Source organism: Leuresthes tenuis, unplaced genomic scaffold (assembly GCF_036924035.1).
Source record: "Leuresthes tenuis unplaced genomic scaffold, fLeuTen1.0.hap1 SCAF_23, whole genome shotgun sequence".
In the NCBI taxonomy this organism is placed as follows: domain Eukaryota; kingdom Metazoa; phylum Chordata; class Actinopteri; order Atheriniformes; family Atherinopsidae; genus Leuresthes; species Leuresthes tenuis.
The window spans coordinates 17,190,191-17,213,295 of NW_027325377.1; the positions used below are offsets into that span (position 1 = coordinate 17,190,191).

The 23,105-nt window shown below is 41.3% G+C and overlaps 1 protein-coding gene across 3 annotated transcripts in view; it reads left to right on the top strand.

Annotated features, from left to right (window-relative positions):
- The window catches only part of magi2a (membrane associated guanylate kinase, WW and PDZ domain containing 2a), a 181,829-nt gene that overhangs the window by 102,628 nt on the left and 56,096 nt on the right, over positions 1-23,105 (top strand). For all 3 annotated transcript variants that reach the window (XM_072377463.1, XM_072377464.1, XM_072377465.1), the window contains exons 3-6: positions 3,198-3,317; positions 9,522-9,737; positions 12,651-12,861; positions 16,608-16,687. In XM_072377463.1, coding sequence (XP_072233564.1) covers positions 3,198-3,317; positions 9,522-9,737; positions 12,651-12,861; positions 16,608-16,687 — 627 coding nt within the window. The remainder of the gene's footprint in view (positions 1-3,197; positions 3,318-9,521; positions 9,738-12,650; positions 12,862-16,607; positions 16,688-23,105) is intronic.

Here is a 23,105-nt window from a genome sequence, read left to right on the forward strand (position 1 = left end):
AGCGTATGAATTAATCACAGCTCACTCTGTTGCATTTTATCCGTTTCCAGCATCACCGAACTAAAAAAACATGCATAATCAAGCCTTATTATGCTTTAACTATCCAGCATACTACAAGTTCAAATCGTGTTCATTCATCCATTCACCTCTGTTTCCTGTTTTCGTCATTGTGCGTTCCAGTTATTTATTTATTTTGCTACCTTGTTTAATCTTCCCATCTGTTCTCAATCAGCTGATTATTCCACACCTGTGCTGTATCAGCTCATCACTGACACTTATCTCTCTTCTTTTTTTTTTTCTTGCCTTTGCCACATTGCCTCTACCCAGGAATTTCTGTCTGATCAACCATTCCAGCGCTACTTTTTCTGGCTTCCCTGCATTTCCCAATCTCTTTACGTGGGTTTGGGAGCTTTTTGATCATTTTGCATTCTGTTTTTGGGGCTTCAGCATTCAGCCCACCCCCTTGTTTTTGTTTGCCTCCCCAAGCGTGACTTTCAGACTTAATCTAACTTCTTTGTGTCTGCATGTGGCTCCTCTCGGTGTGAGCTTATTACAGATTAAAGAGTTTGCATTATCTACAGCTAGCTGTTGTAAGCAAAACAATTTCCTTGAAATTAATGATAGCTGAAATGATCACACGTGGGCAAATTCGCTCCAGAAATAACAGGCACATTTGCAGTTCCAAGCAAGAGAGCATTGAGGTGGAAGTACGTCATTAAATATGCCCTCCTCATAAATCGCTTTCGACAGGCTTGTTGCAGCTTAAATATGTTCCCACTCAAAGTATCAAGAAACAACATATGGCTTTCCAAGTAGAAATGAGTCCAAACTTTTTGTGCATGCCTCTGTTACTGTTGATTTATTTCTTCTTTTTTAAGTTCGTGTAATGAAATGCTCGAGCAGTTTTAACATCTGTTCGCCGCAAGGTTTACATTTGCTTGTTTTCAGTGCAAGTAGCGAGATAAGTTTGTGGGTTACAGTCGCACCTATTTCAGTGAGTGCTACCCACTCTCCTGAGTTGAACCAGAAACACAGCGGAAGGTTTAAGGATAGAGGCTCTTTTAAAATGGCAGAACAACAGACCGAAATATTCAATCTGAATGTGTCCACCAGACGTCTGTATGGAAAGCATTGCAATTATGATAATATACCTTCTTAAAAGTGTTATGTTTTGCTTAACTCAACAGAAACGTGACCCACATACGGTGTTTTGAAACTTGATCGGCATTGTGGTTGCCTCCTTTCAGACATTGTCACCCCAGAGATGTCCCTCAGAGAAGATGCTGCTAAATATAGCTCAGCAACATCAAAGGTCTAGTGTGTGTGTGTATGTGTGTGCGTGCTGCTCAGTCTGTTGCTCTGCCTATGAGGGAGGCTAATCTGACGGATACACAAGCCCCCGTGCACAGTCAAGCTGCTCTGTTCTGGACGTGCCGCACAAGCACACACACAAACAAGTTCTAGACAATCGTTTTTCCAACAAACGGCGCTCCCTGCCACTCATTTGCTCTCATAAGCACTAACAAATCGCTCTGCTTGCGAGTTCCAGCTTGATGTTCTAGCTTTGAAGGTTTGCGCTCTTCTTCACGGGATGGTAAATTCATGCAGGCTTCCACTTTATTCCACATGATTGTCATATCACGGTCATGTGCTTCTGAAAAACTGATCAAACAGCCTTCTCTGGATGGAGTTTCTCTTTCAACAGGACGGTTATTGAAGATATTCACGCCGGTGAATAAAAAAAGAGTGGACATACAGCTTATATGCTTGCAGCTTATTAAAGGTAGTGACATAAACAAAGAAATTATAGTTAGTGGTCGATGCTTGAACCCATGAGTGTGTGATTTGCACTCTTAGAAGGTGGATATGGAGCTGCTGCAAGGGGAAGGGGAATACTGAGTCGAACTAAATCGAGTTTTTTGATGTGACTGAACTTCTTTTGATCTTAATGTGACTCTTTGCCGTGTTAATCACACGTTTAGAATTAGTTTATATCGCCGTAAATTAACTCGCTGGTAGGATTTCTCAACGAATCTTTGGACAACGTTGTATATTTGATTCAACTGTTTCCAACATGCCTCCCGTAAATATTGCTTATTGCTGGGACCCCAGCCGGATCAACCTAGAAGGTGTTTCATCCTTTCATTCTGTACACTGAACCCTTTAGAAGCAGGAAGATAAGAAGAGGCAGCGGACCCAATCTCTCCTTCTACTTATTTTGAAGTGAACCAAGGAAAATTAAAAATTTCACCCTGTCTGGCTTTAGAGTGCATCCCATTTTCCCCACTCATTTCAGTAATGTACTCTTTTTAGTGCATTTAAATGCGATAATCAGCATTTATGGAAATGCTTCTGGCTTCCCTTTGCCCACATCTTTACAATACTGAACCCTTGACAGCCACTATTCCAAACTCGTGTATTCATACAGGAGCAATGTCAGCTGGCTTTACATAAAGTCAAATCAAGGGTGATCAGTGGCACAGTTTCCCTTCTAGCTTCAACACTCACAGATGGGGAGGATATATGCCATAGCGAGGGTCTAACAAGTATGTTTTACAGGCTCTGCTTTTATTGTAAGCAATCCTCTCCTATGTGAAAACCCATTCAGCACCTCAGGGGCAGAGTGTTGTGTGTTATCACAGCTGGGATCAGTTCTAACAAGTGTAATTAGCACACGGCTATGCGAAAGTATTTAGGAAGTTATTTGTGCCACAGTCTAACATTGTAAAGAATTGACACACTGAGTTTTAGGAGCTGAGTTAGAAATAATGGCCGTGTCAGCAAACTTGGCTTAAAAAGCTTTTATTGCAGGGTAAAACATTCTTGTCACCTCTCTGACGTAGTCAGCTGCCAGGACCGGAGCCTTTCGTCAGGTCGTCCTCAACAGGCTGTCAGCTTTGTGCAAATTGACTTGATTTCACCTTTTGGTGTCCAAATTGCATCATTTAGCTCCTGAATTGGTGCCTTGCCTTCCCTCCCCCCCCACCTGAAGTCTCAGCTGAGCAAGGGAGAAAAAGGCAAGAAGAAGTAAAGAAGGGCACTTAATGAAAAGAGCTCTGTGAGAGTCGGTGCATTTCAGCTCTGGCTTGTTCAAATCTTTTTCAAAAAGACCGTCAAAGAATCGCCTTTTTTTTAAGGTTTCCCTTCATTTAGCAGTGATGCTAAATGACGATCTCTCCTCTCTTTTCCCCCCGCAGGCACCACCAGGCAGCCAAAGGAGGGAGAGGTCCCAGGGGTGGATTATAATTTTGTGACCGTTGACCGGTTTATGGAGTTGGAGAAAAGCGGGGCCCTGCTGGAGAGCGGAACATATGAAGGTAAAGACTTTGTGAAGTCACGCTTCAAAAACACTCGCGTGACGCGCTGTCATTCTTCTTTGTGATAGTTTCCACTTTGTTAAAGAACGTTTGCTTCAGCGTGACACACCAGGCATTTTTCTCTGAGTGAGTGGCAGCAGTTTGAATGAACGCTGAGACAGGACTTATCATTCCACGTCCACACACTGCACCCACGCTCCTGAATGCATCCTTCCATCTATCTTTTAGTGTCATCAGTTATGAAGGACGCTTAAAGTAGTCTTCTGTAAATTCTGAATAGGGAAAACTAAACACACATGCTCATGCGGTGTCTTAATTTTGCCTTTCTCTTGGCCCAGTCCTTGAGCAGCAGCAGTTCCTTGGTTTCTTAATCAAAACAAACAGGCCCATTCTACCTCCTCCTATGTGATCAGAGAGGCTGCGGGCTTGGATTTTTAAACTCCTCTCAAAATGCAGCCTGTGGTCTGTCTGACCACCTCCAACTCGCAGGAGACCCCTGCTATTGCATAGATAACACGTAGCAGCTAACTTTTTCCTCTCCCACCTGACTTCATTTTCAGCCTTCTGCCAGTCCTGGAAAAAATTGAAATTGCAGGTTGGTTTAAGAGAATTGCCAGAAGCGGTGTTAGATCCTTTTTGGCGATGGGAGCCGCTTCCCACAGGGGAGAAGGAGCCAGAGCTTCTTCTGCATGGGCGATTGGCCGTCATTCCCTGTTTTATAAGTGTTAATAATTTAATAGCCAATTAGATGTAGAAAAAAGGGAGAAACAATCAATTTTAAATGGAAGATTGATAAGAATCAGTTGGCTGTTGTAAAACTGACTGAAAACTTGCAAAAAGTTTACTAAAAAAAAAGCAAAAAACAGTGAACTCCTGACATCTCTCTGTTCCACTCAGTGTTCAATCTCACTTACTTTAATTACCGAAGAGTGTTTAAAAAAAAATGTGCACATACACGTTGTCACCCCCTTTTAAAGTCTGGCAGATCCAATGCTCCTTCAGAGCCAAATCTAGAACCAGTCGCCTGGGTTTCAACAGCCAAACCAACAGCTAGCTGCCAGGAAAACTAGTGCCAGAGTAGCACCAATACTTTTATTGGCCCTGAACCAAAACCCACATCCCTTGATTTACCGAAAAGGACGTGAAAAACAAGGCTTGTATTGTGTCTAGTCTGCTTAAATCCAAAGAAGAAATAAAAACGGAGTCAGTTGGGACCTTTGAAATCCAGCACAGTATATAAATGCTGTGTAGCATTGCAAACAGCTGTCAAAAATGGTGACGGCTCTTTACAGAAGCGTTCATTAGTAGTGATGATAATACAGTAGCGATGTTAAAACATCAATCAACAGAGAAAATAAGGCGAAAAATTTGGATCAGTGGGGGAGACATGCTGTTTCATTGCACAGAAGTTCTGACTGAACTAAGGGGATATTCAAAGAAAATGAAACAGATGTTCGGACAGATTTATACGCTGACGTAATGCTGTGATTCCATGCTGGTTCTCTAGCTTGTGAAAAAGCAGGCATGTTTCTCAGCTTCCTAGATGAACTAACACTGTTTCTCGGTCCCAGGAACGGCACTGATTTCATGTTGGTTTATGAACCGCTGCCAGCGTTGTTTGAAGGTGAGGGGCCTACAATGCAGAAGTGCTACAGAAGCAGTCGTCATATCAGATCAAATCAACTCCGTTTACTTGTCATATGAAGGTTAACGTGGCTGGTCGGCAGTACAAATTAAATGTAGTGGACAAGAAAAAGCAGCCGACTCAGCAAAAAAACAAAACGCACAAAAATAGAAATTCATAATATGAAAGTATCCGCATATAGCAGATTTACCAAAATAGATCAAATGTAGGGGGAATAAAATAGAATAATGTCCTATCAAGTGTCTACATTACAAACATAGAATGAATTGTTTAAGACAAACAGAAGATGTATCGCAGAGTTATGGGTGTGAATGATAAGGGGACAAGGGCTGCAGTATTGGACACTGTTTGCGTTGCAGCAGACGGGATGAATGCAGTGTCCTCCAGTCATCACTTTATTGTGAGTGGTGGAGCATGATGACGTGGTGGTAGAAACTATCCTTCAGTCTTTGGTACATGCAAACAGACGGACTCCCGGACTGTCAAACTGGCCCGAAAGCAACAAGGAAAACAGGAAATAACAATAATAAGAATACAACGCTGTGTGCCTTCCACAGGCACCGTTTGTGGTAAAAGTCCTGAGTGGATGGGAAACTGTTTCCACTTATGTTCTGTGCTGTCTGAGCCACTCTGTAGTGTTTTCTGGCTGTTGGAGCTGGAGCCGATCCCGTACCACACTGTGATGCTGCTGCAGCAGCCCGGCAGCAGGATGGTGCACCTGTAGAAGTTTGTGAAGATGCTGGTGTTCACCCTGAATTCCCACAGAGTCCTCAGGCAATGATGCTGCTGGCAAACCTTTCTGAACACTGCGTCACCGTGAAGACCAAGAGAAATCCTCTGGGATTGTTCCAACTGAGGAATTTAAAGCTGCAGACCTTTTGGACTTCAATGTCAACTATGTAGAAGGGGGGGATGTCCTAAAGTCAACAATTATCTCTTTGGTTTTGGTCATAAAGAGGTTGTTTGGACATTAAAAATTGGTCAAACATATGTTCAAAAAGTCAAACTGGAGAGGACCGGTCACAGAAAAAGAGTTGTTTTGCTGTAGATGGACGGGAGAGAGTAATGACTAAAACACAGGTGTGGAGAAATCAGAAAACAAAGCCATAGGTTTAAAAGTTAAAGAAAAAAAAAACTCCTTCAGTCTTTTCCTCAGCTCTTTTCCTTGACCTCGATGGAAAACGTCATGAGGTTAAGGAAAAAATTCTTAAGGACTTAGGAAAAGACAACCGCGCTGCAATGAGGATCTCACCACACTTACACGAAGCTGTAATGTGGGTCTGCAGCCCTGAAACTACAGCTGTCCAAGAACTATTCTGCAAAAAGTGCTTCGTCCATTGCTTTCTTATCAGATAGTTACACAAAGGTTATGTCATATATATCACATTAGAGATAGCATTGACGGATACTTTATGGTCAAAGTTCGGTTTGGTAGCCAGACGGAATTGTGGGACAGAATTATGATCTCGAAAGATGAGGCTGCTTTCAAAATAAGACGGGAAATGGTGTTACCTAAAACATCAAACACGCCAGAGCCCCGAAGACCGAAGGACTAACAAACAAAGAATTTACCTCGAAGCCTTTGGGCAGAAGTATTGTAACAGTCTGCGTATCTGTTGGGCAGCAGTCAAAACTTCCCTGTCGTTAAAGGGGATTTTGAACAACCTTAAGCCTCAGCTGACAGTGCCGGGAAGAGGCTGCCAGTAAGACAAAATGGCTACTGGTTGTTCCAGCTGGACACCAGTTGGAGTCTGGATGCACAGTCCAGATTAACTGCTAAATTACACGTTGCTAGTTTCTTCCAAAACCCACTACTTTGTTTCAGTTAACTGCAATCAGTATAATGTCACAGAGCGATGTTTCAAGTGCTTCAAATCGATTGAATGTGTTATTTACTTATGAGAGAAATGAAGATGAATAAGTGGGTAGCACCTAAAAAGGGAAGATTACGCACTTTACCACTGGATTACCCCTTTTTGTGTGTTTTCTTTACACGAGGACATTACAGAGAGTCCCTCATAGCTTCCTAATTGTGTCCGTAGTCTCATTAAACACACCCTTTTTAAAACCACATGAAGGGGAAAACAGTAGGAGGCAACCACAGTTCTTTTACTCCCTGAATGGTATTGTGTTGATATGCTTCACTTAGTTACATTTTTAAAACAGAAGTGTACATTCTTCTTGAACCATCTGTCGTAAATCTTCATCCCCTCCTCGTTAGTTGTGCATGAGAAATGATTTAAAGCTTGGCGAAGTAACACCTTGTGGCAGAAGGCACAGCAGGGGAAGCATTGTTTTTATGTGCTGCACGTACTCTTTAAACTGATAGATCTGCACACCAAATACCTCCAAACAGTTCTATTTGCCTTTTTTTGCTCTTCCTCAGATATTTGAGGAATGATGTTATGCTCAAAACATCACAGCAAATATAATGTTTTATTGCCAGGTGATGTGTGGATCTATTTCCAACTCTTCTGGATGCTTTTTCATCCAGCAACTACAGTCATTAACGTCACTGATGCTTTTTCCTTAATGCCCTTTTATTTCCAAGTCATTTACTGTCTGAGGAGCGCAATGATCATTCATGTAGGCTAATATACATAATCGGCCATTATTTAATAAATGTTGGCCGATACAGCAAGACAGTCCCATGCAAAAAATGTCTCGGAAGAAATTTACAAGCACACCCAATGTGATTCTAAAATCATTGAGCCTCCCTTCTTTTTCCCGTTGTTCCTTTTTGAGGTTCCATCTTTCCACAATTCCACCACTTACTCAGACTTCAAAGTCGAGGGAGGTGTGATGCTGTGTTTTAATTAAGTTTGCACATGGACACGGAGCGTGCTTTGTTAGTGGAAAATCTCCTGCTTGTTGAGGCTCTGGGATTTGAAACTGTGGTTCAGGGGCTATATTCCCGACAGTCCTTGCAATCTTTTCACATCTACTTTTCTCCTGTTTTCCACAGCATGAAGTTGATGTTTCAGTAGGTCTTTCCAACACATAGGGAGACACTAACGGATTTTAATATTTCTGGCTATTCTTGGAGTTTTTTTCTCTAATTCTTGAGCCCAGTGCATTTAAATAGTCCTAGTGGATTTTACATAGTCTCCTCATGTACGATCTCTCAGCCAAGAATTCCGGAGGGTAACTGCATAGATAAGCTCTCCAACAAGGAAACCTTCCATGCACTACTCAAGGACAAAAATTTAAACCGATTTCTGTTCAATCAGTTAAATAAATAGTAGACAAATTTGTGGTTATTCTGTGTGGTTTTAAAATGTCTTTACAAGCCTGAGAGCCACAACTCTGCCCATTCTTTGCCACCTTTTCATTTGAAAGGTCAGGTAATTCCTTAAAAGAAACAGCAGATAGAGTCCCTTATATTTATTGAGGTTTTGACAGGTTGCCACCAGCAATTACCAGGAATAATCTACAAGCTTAACTTGCAGAAGCTTTAAGCTCATTTTAGGTTAACAAGAAACAAATCCCTGCACATGGAGTTATGAGGTTTTCACAGTGACTGATGGAGGCAGTCGGAGGCTGCTGCCAGTATTCATATCGAATGATAGTGAAAATGTAAAATCAACTTTGAATACTGCGGAAGGTGCTTTTGAGTCAGTGCCAAGTCAAAAACTGCAGTTCCCAGAGGAAGGCATTTGCCTCTGACCAGAGACAGAAACTGATAGAGAGAGATGTGCTTAATATTCAATCCAAGCCTTGCAGAAACACACTGTTATACGCCACGGAAATTCAAGCATGGGCTGGTAAGTGATTGATGTGCAGAGGCAGAAGATGGACTGATGCTGCAACAACCAAAAAAAAAAAAAAAAAACCCCAACAGAAATGGTTGAGATGGGTTCACAATGAGCTGTTTTCGGGTCACTATGTTTTGCCTTTACAAATATGCATGGCTTCGTGCAGCTGTTAGCGGTGTGTTGCAATAGTGTGAGGCGCGATGTGATCCTGAGCTCCCAGCTTGCGTGTTCATGGATTAGCCGGATTTGACATGGCAAAAAAAAAAAAACACCTTATCCACCCTGTGGATGTGACAGCCATCTCACAAACACAATCCCACTTCAGTCATCCTTACTTTCTTCACTCTTTGGACATTTTTTTGTTTCTCTCTTTCTGTCTCTCATTTCCTGCTCTGTTTGCACTTATATGATAAGCATGTTATTTTTCTCACTTTTATTAAAATCTTATGGAAATACAGGTTATGTGGTTATATTAACTATTATTACCTGTCTTTGTTGCCCTGGAGGGTTGTCATAAGATGAAGTATTGATTTCTCATGCTCTGCCAACAGGTTTAAAGCCTCTGTGAGGCTATATGGGGCTTAGAAGTAAATTCTTGCATATGTATGTTAACGTCTACACCAGATGACAATGATAACAAATATTTTTATCAGCTGTAATGCTCTCTGAGCTTATATCACTTTCCGAATGAGGATTTCTGTTCCTAAAGCTTTGCCACTGGTGTCAATAAAATGACTTGACATTAGAAGCAAGAAATAGAATTCCTGAGTCTAAATGTCTTCCTGGTCTTAATTTTTATTGCAGATAACTTTTACGGCACCCCAAAGCCTCCAGCCGAGCCCAGCGCTCTGCTGCTAAATGTAACAGACCAGCTGCTGCCGGGCGCCAGACCCAGCTCAGAGGGCAAGAGGAAGCGTAACAAGTCAGTCAGCAACATGGAAAAAGCCAGCATCGAGCCCCCCGAGGAGGAGGAGGAGGAGAAGCCCATCGTCAATGGCAACGGTGTTGCTATCACCCCAGGTCAGTCCCCGACAACAACTCTATAGACACAGAGGCAAAGGTTGGCCGAGCTTCGTCATGACAGCCAGGTTTGAGGTCCTGCTTGGGCTCAGAGTCTGACGGGCTTTCACAGTTTTAAGATACTGCAACAGAATCCTCAAGGGTGGTTGCTTAGCAACAGAGGCTGTAACAGATTGCTTTTACATGGGTTCCTTGAAAAAATGGTTATGATGTAGACTTTTAATTGGTCACACAAATAATTCACACGCTATTTAATGACATGATATGTACTCTGTGAATTATAATTGCCTCTCACACAAGTGATTACCCCCCAATCCAGTTTGTTGTTGAAGTGTTAGTGCTGTCACTCTCTAGAATTCATCAGGTATTATTATGGAAAACCGTGTCTGAGGAGATATCCAGGGGGCAAACGCATATATTTCTGTCCAATTGAACAGGAGCCTGAGGGCAGTATGAAATGTTTGAGGAGGTTTTCACTTAGGTATTTATCTGATTTGTTAAACACCCCCCTGCAATTCTGAAAATAGGCAGAATCAACATATTTCCGTGAAACAAGGCCAAACATTTAGAGGTTGTTCTTATTAAGTTTTTTTCTTTGAGCAGATGTTTACCTTCTGTGACAACATTAAGAATAAGGAAATGTCTGTAGGCAGTTCTGTGAAGTTTTAGAGAAAAGGGTTTTGGTACCAGAAGCTCAGAATTGTTCTGCCCAATCATGTTTTAGTTGGCTTTGTTTGGAAATCTTAAAACTAGCAGCTATCATCCGATGAAGACTTTGCTTTTAAATTTATCTGCATACACAGAAACAGGACTTTTGGCCCTGCTGCACGTTATCTGTTATGACGATAACTACAAGCCAGCCCTGGAAGATTAGCTGTTGTTTCCATGTGTTCAGTCAGCAGATAATAGCTGATGGGTTCCCAGATAGATAAGGTACTGAGACAGAATTATACCTTATATCACATTATGCTTTGTGGGACGGATATGCCTGTTCACGCTTACACACAGAGAAACCCTTTGAGTGCATCTCATGATCACATGAACGGAGGGATCATAAAAGGAGCATTATGAGTTTGATTTTTTTGTGTTTCCAAATCCAGAGCCACGCTTCAGTCTTGTGACTTTCTAAGCCGGTTTTATGGCCTCGGGAAAGTGTTTTGCTGCACGGTATCTGTCGGAACGGCACAAAAATCTGAGCAGGTTGGGCACCGATCCCAACTGGTGCCTTCTTCTGTGACCTGAAAATATTTCTACTAAATTTTAGCTGTGCTATGTTTCTAAGGAACTGCTAAAAGTGATGTTTTTTTCAAGAGGAAGGCCGGGTGAAGGATGAAAATTTGGTTTTCCTTCCGAAAGGAGCTTAAACACGGTAAGATTTGAGAAACAGAGAGAACGTAAAGAAATTTATAAGATATTGCATGAGACACCGTATACATAGAATAAGAATAAAAGTGAAGGTTTGCAGTGTTTTACAGGACAAACGCTATAAAATCCTTCAATAAAAAATGAACAAAAAAACAGCATAACAAAAACAGCATTCCATTGAATCAATGGAACTAGGGATTTGCAGGTTATCGTTCTTTTAATCATGATTTTTGCTTTTCTATTCGGTCTTGTAAACTGTCTGAAATAATAATGCGCTCTGAACCTCTAAACCTCTTATACACAATATGTGAGAATATAAATCATTAAGTTTCCCACCAGCTGTGCTGCACTTTAGTCACCATTTGGTGAAGCTGAGGCTGTTTAGATCAGTTTTGCCCCGAAGAGATCTGTTTGCTTGTGAGAAAGCTCCAACGACGCTGATCTAAATAGATATATCTGGGATACAGAAGGTAGTGGTGAGAGAAACCAAATTGAAAACATGAATAATAGTTAAAGTTTTATTTCACTATTCTAAACAGCTAGAGGCTCCAAGCCAAAGTGTTGCTTTATTTTATGAAGTGGATTTTGTAGTCTAAGGTTGTATTACTGTTGTTTAGGAGTGAATCTCATCAAATTAGGAAAAGTCATTAAGTATCAATCTTACAAACATGCTCAGTCTGTGTTTAGAGTGGGCTTGGGATCTCCGAGATCCCACAACTGAATTTTGATGGTAGAATAGTTCACAAAAGATTAAAAGTTATCCAAACTGTCAAGGCAAACATTCAGAGTACAGTTATGATGTACATTTTCTCTAAATGATGCATGCAGATTACTCTTAATGCACTCCTGGCTGCGAGCTAAAAGACGATGCGGGAACAGGAAATACTTTCAGCTGACTCCAATCAGCGTTGTTGAAATGCTCCGTAACTTTTGCCTCTGGCTGCACAGTGAAGCATGTTGGCTCCTAGGGTCTGCTCAGGAGGAGTTGTGTGTCTGCAGATGGACAGAGTGTGGGCTGACCAGCAGAGATGAGGGGGAATCGATAGAGCACAGCAGGCTCTGTGATCTAAGCAGATCAGTAACTCTCACTTTCCCTCCAATAGATTATCTCTCTATCCCCCACTTTCATTTTCCCCTCTCCACTTCCCTCCATCAGCTCTCCTATGGGAAGAGCACACACCATCTCTTTCTCTTCCTTCCCATTTTTCTCTCTCTGACACTTTCACACGCTGCCACAACTCGAAGTAGGGCATCACTGCCTGTTTCTCTCTCAATCTCCACTGTCTCCTCTGCTTTATTCATCTTTCCATCTTGTTAACTTCCCTCTCTTCCCTTCAAGTCATTCCTCTCTTTCCCCTGAGTCACTACTTTTTCTCATACTTTTCTAATCATTCCTTCCTACTTTTTCTGCCTCCACCCTGACTCCCAGTCAGTCTCTTCTCTTTCTCCTCTTCTTGCTTCATCTCCCTTGTCTTTCACTCTCCTCACCCCTTGTCCTCGCTGATGATGATGTCATGCCTGACTCATCCCGCCTTGTCTTCACCTCAGAGTCGAGCGAGCATGAGGACAAGAGCACAGACGTTTCAGGGGACATCGCCCCACAGAGTAACCCAGCAGAGGCCCCGACGGAGGTGCCCAAAGAGGACGGACTGTCCCCAAAGACGGTGGTGCCCAAGCCAGAGGAGAACGACGAGCTAGGGCCGCTACCTGACAACTGGGAGATGGCGTACACCGAGAAAGGAGAGGTCTACTTTATAGAGTGAGTGTCGTCATGGTTTAATCTAACTCTGATCTTGTGTCGTCACAGTGTGTCACACATCTCCACACATCTCACTCTTACTTTCTCCTACAATTAGATTTACTGCAGTAAGGTTGGAAATCTTTCTGGAGACTTTTGGGGCCTAAGAATTACATGAGCACCAAGAAGTCCGCAAATGCAATCAAGGTTTTTCGTTTTTGCATCGTTCCCTTACCAGTGGTTTCAGGGTTTTCATATGGTTCTAAATTCATTGGATGGTTTTTGGTCACACCTCTGTCTAGTGGATTTTTTCACTGCAGCAAATGACTCAGTGAAGAACCACAGAAAACAGCTAATGAAATATTAAAGCTTCAGTGCAATGGCACCTTTCCACCTTTATTTAGTTTTGAGAACATAACTTGGAGTTGATCAGATTTAGTCGTTCTTTGCAGTTGTATCACATCTTTTTCCTCTTTTTTTTCCTTAAAGTGTTTATTAAAGAGAAAAAGATTACCACAAGTTCTTTCCAAAAGGAAAAGTAATGCTAATGAGTATGATAATAGAATGACTAACCCCCCCCCCCTTTTTTTAGATGTAAGCCATTATATTAAAAGACCAAAATGACACTAAAACTTTGGATCTGAAAGATGACATTGCAATAAAAGCTTTCAGAACTGCTGGCTCGGCTACCCTGATCTTTCATAGTTCTACTGATTTTAATGAAAGACATAAATTGTTCTTTGTTACGTTACATTTTCCTAATATCTTTTTCCTATTAAGACTGTTACTCATGTGATGTACATTTTCATTGCTGTATATTTGCCTCTGTTCTCTCACAAACACATGTGCACAGACAAAATAAACGGATGCACGGTGATCTAATGAGATTTAAAGACCCACAGAAGTACCTTGCTACACAGAGCTCTGTTATAAAAGCTCTAAAGTTTAATTTATTGCAGTTGTTAGCATTTTACAGCGGCAGTAAAACTGTGGAGGTGAGTCTTTTTTACATAAGAATGATGGAGTTGCTGTGTGCTTTAGAAGTGGTGTGGATGGAATTGCATCAGCATGTGGACATGGATTCTCTTGCAGCATCAACTCATGTAGGCACAACAGGAAAATATTTAGCAGCAACATAAAGCTGTGTTGCATCAGTGGATCATTTTAAAAATCAGACTGAATCTCTTCACGGCATTACTTAAATCCCAGCCTCCGTGAATGCAACGTAAACTAGGAGAAGCAGCACAAAAGCAGTAGACTAACAAATGAGATGTGTTGTCATCCAGCCAGGCACATGTTGACTTTTCATGTCCATTTACCACAGAGGCAAACTTTTAATTCCCTCCACAGCAGATGACTCACCATATGTCTCCTCACCAAAACAGAGAAACCTCACGCTCCCACTTCCATCAAGCACATTACACAACTAATTCGCTTAGCCCTCTGAATTTCTAGATTCAGGTCTTTGAGTTTTTCTTTGTAGGTGAACTCCAACTGTGCCAAAGAGGTAGCATTTGCCAAGATGCTGTTTGCGTTTGATTGTCCTCCATATGAGATAAATTTGTTTACCGACAGCCCTCAAAGTGAGGCAGCTGAGGTGAGGGGTTTAGACAAAGTTAGAAGGGGATGGAAGGAACAGAAAGTGACTGAAATTGGTAAAGACTGAAAAACAAGGGGAGGGTGAGTGGGGAGGACAAGACAGCAAGGAAAGGTATAGTTTTTGATACTATAAATAGCGCTATATGGCAACAGAAGTAAAAGGAAAGGGAAGGATGGGAAACAGAATGGCAGATGGAGGAGAATAAAAAATCCTTACCTTGAAGTGCACTTCAGTTAGCTCAGTATTTAACACGGGTCCTCATCTACTACATTTACATTCTTTCATATGTCTCAATGTTTTGCTTAATCTTGTACTTTTAGCCGTGGAGATGCCTATATCAGTTTCCTCTCAATCAATCCGCTCCTTTAGACCAGGGGAAATCTTTCAATGACATGAAAAATTCCTGATATTTTGTGATCAGTGTCAGCGATGAAGCTGATGAAGCTCTATTTGATCGGAAACAACAGGTAGCTGTTCAGTTGGGAGAAAAGTTGCTTAAATATGAAGACGAAGAGCATGTGGGATTCACCCGTAACAACAGTTGGGAGCTTGAACAATAAAGTGATTCATTGGGAAAATAATCTTTAACTTCAGTCAGAATTTTGAGAACTATTTAATTGCCATTAAGTTTGGTACTTATATTCATGCCCTCAAAATGAATAGCAATAACTTTGATGCTCATTTAACTTTTCATCTTGCACTGTCATCGGGCCTAAATTTTCGTTTGTCCAATGGTTCTCTCTTTTTAAATCTGATGATTCCCATCAGCCTCAGTTCCGCTGTGTGCTACCTCGTTAAACTGACATGATAAAGACCATAGCTGTCAGCTTGAATGTGATAGCTTCCCATCACTAGTACTTATCTCATAACAGCATTTTTTAGCGAGCAACGAGCATGACTGCTTTTTCTTTATATTTTCTGGTATTTTTTTTAAACATTGTAAATGCTACACTAATCAGTATTGTGTCTCGTAGGGACCAATAGTCAAAGAATGAGCCAAATGGAGTTTTTTATTCTCTTTTAACTAATTGCTTTGGTTTTGTGGCCTTACAGCCAGCACCAAAAGGCAAACTGACAAAGTTGGCAACAGGCTGACAGCTAATGAACCAAATGGTTTAACGTGAGTTTGCGAAAAGTAAAACAAGTTGAAAGAAACATGGGGAATGTGAGCAGGGACTCTCAAGGGAGGCTTCCAACATTTTTTAAGGGGAAGTGGAGGAAACACTGTTGTATAATTCATCAAAAGAATGAATTGGATTATGTTTTTAAACTTAAGATATTTGCCACGCGGTTGAAGAGTACAAATACATTAGTTCTTGGGGAACTGGACTTTTTTAAAAACGAAAATGATGAATATTTATGATGGACCATTTCTGTATTAAACTTTGTCTGGATATGTCAAGCAACCATATGTGGTTATCTTGGCTGGCTTGCTTCAAGCATCTGGAAATTTAGCAGAACTCAGAGGAAAGGTGACTCAGGAGTCTTTTTTTCCAAACTTTTTCTGAGGGTTGAGAAAATTCCCAATGCTTTAACGTTTGCGTTCGGCATAGCAACTTTAGCATGTGTATCGATAAGTTTTAGATAGTTGGAAGCCCTATATGGTGCGTATTTTAAACTAAAATCTCTTTTGGGAAAACAAACAAGAGGAGAGCTTTTTCACCTTTCACCTCACTGCACACTTTCCCTGCCCTTCATCTCCCTACTGTTGTTTTGTCATCATGAAAGGAGACTATTGAGGTTCTGGAGCTTCAGACAAGTCGTGTTGATGCATCAAGTTTCCCTGGCTCATCATTATATCTGATCTAAATCCAGCTTTCTGCCTGAGGCTCTGGAAGAATGTGCCAAGCCCACAGCTGTTCCCCTCGATCACTCCCTCAGTCACCTCTCTATCCTTCTTTGCCCCCCCTTCCTCCTCTCCTGCTTGCTAAAGAGAGACAGTAAGCAAATTAAAAGTATTGATTCCCATTTTGTTCACCTAAAGCATCTTTCGTATCTCTTGTCACCTTTTTAGAGGAAGGCACCCTCGGGAGTCTCATCTTTCCTCTCCGAAATGATTCTGTGGCCGAATTAAGAATCCACCAACCTCCTTCTCTTTGTGCCAAGTCCCCTCTCTCTCGCCATCTATCACGTTCCCTCACACACACTCTCTGTCTTTTCTTCACAGCCACAACACGAAGACAACATCGTGGCTGGACCCGAGGCTAGCCAAGAAGGCAAAGCCGCCTGAGGAATGCAAAGAGGATGGTGAGTACTGGATCTCCATCTTTTCTCTTCGTCTTTCACGTCTTTCTGCCTCTCACACTCACTGATGTTAGTTGCTCACAGCATATATTTTACAAGACTCAAGCGTCGCCTGTTCATCCGATGACATGCATTGTGAGACGACGTAATCGGAGGAACATTTTCTGAATTGTACGTGCTGGTTTACATGCAGAATTGCTGCTCTTTTAGGTTTTATGTACTGAGGAGAATTTTCATGTGTCGTAGCACTAGTTGCTTCGAATTGGAAGCCCCGTGACATGTGTGTTCAGCGCTCTGGTCCAGAGAGGCTGGGGGTTACAAAGACTTCTTTATTTTTGACTAAGTGAGATCTGAAGTGTCCTTTAACCGCCCACACACTTGACAAAGAAAAGAAAGGAGAAGGATGAATGTCAATGTAGCGAGCATTCATAGATGAGCAATTATGAATAAATGAGTGTCATTGACTTCTTTTTCCCCTCCTCCACACTCCCCAATGCAATATTTCTTTATGCGAGTGACCAAAAAGAGATTTATCAAGCAAGTTATACACAAGAAGGTATGGAAGCTGGGTAGAGGACAGAGTAGGAAATAAGGAGAGACAACAGAAAGGGGAAAAGTTTTTTGAGGGCTCAAGGTGGGAAAATAAGAATTTTATTACCATAGAAATACATTACCACTATGGTCTTATTTTTAATGGGTTTTCTGTCTTACTGTGTACCAGAATGTTGTCTAAATCAGACATAACTTAAGCAGAAACTCTACTTAATATTTTTTATTGGTTGAACTTGTATGCGTGTTTGTTATTGTGTGAAAAGAGTTTAACAAAATAAGGTTAAACTACTGTCCTGTGAGTCCCGATTCCAAAACATTTGCACCATGTGCTGGCTTCAAGCATGCGTTCTCCTTCTGTTTAATCCTTAAAGAAAATGTCAAATAAATAAATAACAATACCATCCTGTTCATCCTGTTTCAATCAAAGAACTCTTGTGTAGTTGTTGAAACTCCCATTTCTTCCTTAGATGTGAAAGCAAAAGACATCTCCAAGATGATGAAATGACACAGAAACAAAGACAGAGGCACCAATAAAGAATTAGTCCAAATGTGATTTTGCTTTCATCCCCAGCATTTCCAATCCTATTTATCTGCTGAGGACACTCCACTAAAGGAGATGTGCTGATATTTGCGAGGATTGCTATTGATCTTGTTGAGCATCTCATCAGGTTAGTTTATCCCTGCTGGAGGGGTTAGAGGCAGGAGAGTCCACTGTGCAGCACCAATGTGGCTGCAGGTCTGTAAAGGGTAGACCCATGACAATTGTAGGGCAGTTCTAGGTTTAATCAGCTCAAATCTGTGCCTTTTGGTGTTGACAGTCATTAATCATTGTGTGATGTTTGGGGATTCTTGTCATTGCCTTTTACATTTTCAGTGTAGCTTATTTTCTGACCTTTTTATGGAGTGAAAATGAGCTGAATGAATTTAATTAACACAAGGAAAATAAACTAGCATTTGCTTGTTTTTCATGCAGATCTTTATTTCACAAGAATTCATACGTCATTCTTCTGCTTTTTTAACTGTCCTCTGCATTTAATCTGTCTTTCTGGTATATTTCCATAACACTAACGGATCTAGATGATCTCCGCTTAGAATAGTGCACATAAGTGGGGTGTCTTCAGGAACTGTTGGCGGTTTTGTTGATCAGTGTTTTTCGGAGTAAGGGCGGTGTGTATGCAACCATATGTTTTTCAGCTAAACCCCCACAGCCCGGTTGCACCAGCTCTCCCTTGGAGCTGAGCTCAGTTTGGCAGAGAAAAGCTACCTCTGTAAATTTGCTATTGATTAATGGAATGGTGTGTGTGTGTGTGTTTGGGTGTGGGTGTGTGTCCATGCTTGAACCTGAGCTATGCGTCAATAAGCACTAACAGGATTGGAGGGTGGAGTCTGTGAGGCGTGACAAGACAACAGGCTGAGAGGAGGAGGAGAACAGTATGAAGTGACACTTTGAATCTACAGGGGGAAAGATAACATATAGGACATATTTAGATCTGTGACTTGCGTAAAAGTTTACTTTTCATGGCTTTGGTTGTCATTTATCTTGGTTAAATGCTATCTGGAAATTGAAACTGAACAAAAGGACTGCTAGGTAAGGAATGAGAGGCCATGTAATCAGACGGGCTTTAAACAAGTCAGCACTTTCCTCAGATTGCTTTAACTTCTTCATCTGGAAGCAAAACCTCGCCTGATATCATTTAGAATCATCAGCTGCATAATTCATTACCATCAGCAGTCAACTGGATGGAGAGGACATATTCCAAGGTCTGGACTTAACCACAGCTGCAGCGTCATGTGATGTGAAAAGTTGGACATCACTACTGGCATTTGCATTCAATCATCCCTGTCTTCATTCATGCTTAAAAATCTTTGATGCAGTCTGAACTGATGAGGGCTGTAATATTGGAGGAATCTGCAAAACAAAACTCCTCAGAGGCACTTGTGGACTTGTGAATTCATGCGTATGATGACTTACTTGAGTGACTGAACAGTTTTTTTCTTACATTTGGCATACCAACTTGTTAAGTGAATAATGCTTAGATAAGCTAAGAGTTGCTTATTTAAACTCGAGACAGCACAATTTTTTTCTAAAGCACAAAAAACGGGACAGAGTAATAATAAAATGGATTTTTTTTTGTCTTAACTGAGTATTTTGCACCACCATTAAAAACAAACTCTTTAGATTTAAAGTCCTGTACTGCTGAAGTAAAAAAAAAAATAAGGCGCTACGTTGAAGCAGAGTGTCTTGGTACAGTGTTTGACCAGCATGTGACCCCAGAATGGCCTCGTTGCGCCTCGTCATTGATCTGTGGTGTGGTGATAGAGAGCGCTGTCTAGCAGAGTGATCTAAAATCCTCTGGAGGTTTTCATCCGGATTGAAATCTGGTGACTGTAAAGGAGACATATTTTAACACCCATCGAATATGCAGTGACACCTTGTGTGTTTTGGAGGGCTGCACTACCTTCCTGTGACAGACCACTCCCATCAGGATAAACAAATATCAAAGCATAGATTATGATGAAATGACTCAAAATAACTATATAAATTTGCAGTTGTTGTGTCTTGTATCTGTGTGGTAGAAAGCTTCCCATGGTAATCACACCTTCCTCCCTCTTCCTCTGTAAGAGGACTTTGTGGCTCGTTAAAGGAAATGCCAGTGGAGAAACCCCTCCTGTGTGCTGTGCATCCCCCCTGCTGCCTGTAGGGGGCAGTAGTTTAGAAGATGCTCTTATGAGTCGTATTTAATGGTATGAGCAAACTTGTTTTTTCATTTTGATTGGAGGACTTGTTGAAAAATGTTCAAGAATGTACATATAGAGCACCGCATACTCGTGTAAATGTTGTCATCTCTGGTAAAGACAACTTGTTCTCTCTCATGTTTAAAGTCAGCTGCAGCCCCGACAACCAGATTCTGTCAAAACATGCTGCAAAATATGTGTTGGATTTATCCAGTTCCTGCATGTTCAAAGTAACGTCGGCACCATTGAAGACAGAGCAGTTGACATCACAGGCGCCTTTTAGTTGCATAACTCACTCTGTAAATCTCTTTCTGCCTCCATTTTCTCACCTCCTCTCTCTTCCTCTATATCTATCTTTGTCCCCCTCCCTGCCTCCTGTCTCCTCCCTTTGTTTTGGTAGATGGAAAAAGAACTAGGACAGGCTCTTTACAGAACCTCAATGCTTTCCTACACTTCAAGTTGGCTGTTTCTTTCCTATTCTGCCAAATATTTGTTGGCTTTATGAAAAAAAAACGAGGCAGGCCCCAGTGTTGTCCCTCGTGGTTCTTCGCTCATTCAGCCTGTTTACACCTCATGTGTGCAAACACAGGCAGGGACAATCCAACTGATGGGTAAATTAAAAACAGACCAAACTGTAAGATGATCTTTGCCACCTTCCAGCATGTCTCATAAATGCACCCTTCTTGGAGAAGGGTAGCAGTTTCAACTACCTCAAGTACAGGAATGAACAGAGACAAATAAAGGGATTATAACTGATGATGCTCAGGTTTGAAGGTTGTTAATCGTATTACAGCACTTCTTTTGTCTTTGGCCTCGACATATCCCTGCAGACAGCACTTGTCTAAGTATGGAGAGACAAGTAATTACATTCTGGTCATGTGAGGAGCTTCACCTGCAAAGAGACAAAGTTATTATCGTCTCACAGTGGCAATCGTTGGGCTCACACTCTCTTCTTGACTTTTCTCTTGGGGAGCCAGCACACTCATTTAACTAATTTTTTCTCTCTGTCCTCGCGTCTACAGTTAAAAGTCAATGCTCTCGTCTGCTCAGATGTCTGTTTTGAAGCAAAACTCCTCCAGCCTGGGAAATGTCATCTCTCCTGTTAACTCTGATGTACTTTTATCCGACTTAGTGGGGCCTCAGAATGACATTTTGTGATTTCTTTATTTATATGTGGGTTGAAGAAAAGATTTTTAGGGGACACTGAATTTGGACACTAACTGTGCAGGATATCTGCGTGCAGTCCTACAGGTGAGTTATTATAGATGGAGAGACGCAGCGCCCTCCTTCACCTTGAGCCTCCTGCAGCAGTGGATGTGGAGTAGAGTGGCGGGGAAGGGAGGGGAGGGGCAGGCGTAGCTGTCTGCAGCATGATTGATGGGTGTATTTTGAGAACATCCCCAGCAGAGCATGCCTGTGGCCTGGAGATTGGAAGGAGGATTCATGTGTGGCAGGTGTGTGTATGCGTCGTGGCTGTGGAATTAACTGTCAGTGTTAGCTGATACCAGCCGCAGTGTTTTTTATGCGTTTGTTTTAACTGTGCTCACGTCAACTGATATATTGAGGAAAATTGGGCAATATATCAGTGTTTTATTGACAGTTTTACAGGTTCTTATCATCTGTCATTATGTGTTTTTAGAATAAGTCGGGCAGTGTTTTGTTTTGTTTTTTTTGTCAACAAAAGACATAAAGAACTTATCCTCTTGATAAGTGTTCTCCAGAAACTGATATATGCTGTGCCTGTCCCATAGATCTTCCCTGCTGTCTAAAATCTCATTGATAACTCTCAATAAACCCCAAAGAACCTTGTTTCCATCCTCTGTGATGAAGTAGAATCCAATCCACATGCATCACCGCAAATACTTATTGCAGCACCAAATCTGTATAGTCAACAGCCTAACAAATCATAGGCTATTATAGAATTATATTTCAGTTACTATTAATTGTTAACTATTAATTGATAATAATATTAATACAGTTTTCAGCGCTTTTACAGTGTGAAGCGTTGAGCCACTGTTTGTTAGTCTCCGTTAAAGATTTACATCTTCAGTAGAATCCGAACAGGTAAAGGGTACAGGAAGACTTAACAGGTGTTATTTTCATCTGCGTAGAACAGCAAATTTTAAAAAACTACAGTTAAGACAAGTAGTAGCCCAAAGGGAACTGTCTCCTTTTTATTTCCCCAACTGTCAGTTTGGTGTGTTGTACACATTTAGCTTTGATGTCAACTCATATGTCACAAAATGTAACTTATTTTATACCAAATGAAACTATATTTTGGAAGCTGTTCCCAGTCAGCAAGCACAGACTGCATTGGTTTAAAAGTCAAATGTGACACAGGTTTCTCGACATCAAATCAGCGGTTGCCAAATCATGTTAATCTCTCGTTTTTTACTTTAATGAATAGCATGTAAAATGTTGTTGTAGATTAGTAAAAGTGTTGCACAAAACAAAGAAAAATCAAAGGCTTTAGATGAACCGTGGCATCGGTGATCGGCCCGACCCTTAAATAGCTTCTTCTGATAAAGTTTGGCCTCATCCATCATTCATTGAAAATGATTTTTCAGCTGCTTGCAGTAGTAGAGACCTCCAGATTTTTGCTTCCTAACAAAAGTTTGAGAAATGTTTGATATGAATCATGTAAATCGTTTTTACTATGAGCTTGTACTGTGAAGTTTGGAGTGATACGAACAACAATTAATTACAATCATTTCGATTAAAATTAAAGTTATTTTCTGTGCAAAATGGCCATTGCAAGTTGCCAACAGGTCGTTGTCCTGTAAAAAACAAAAGAAAATGTTTTTGTGGTGTGGTGCATGTGGGGCAGTGTCCCTGCTGGGGCAGGCTGCTGCCATGAGGAAGCAATGGAATGCTGTGCCGGGTCGATAACAGCGTTAGCGTTCTTGGTATGTGTGAAATTAACAACCACATGATTTCCAGGACCCAAGTTTTTCCAGCATTACATTGCATTGCACCAAATGATTAACGTAATTAACTTCACCTGCCAGTGCTCTTATTGTTGCGGGTTGTTATAATATTCACAGGTAAGCTGTATTCTGTAATTGCTTTTTTCTCCGCTCTGGTTCGATATTTTACAGATGTATTAATCTTTTTTACATTTCTATTTGGCTGT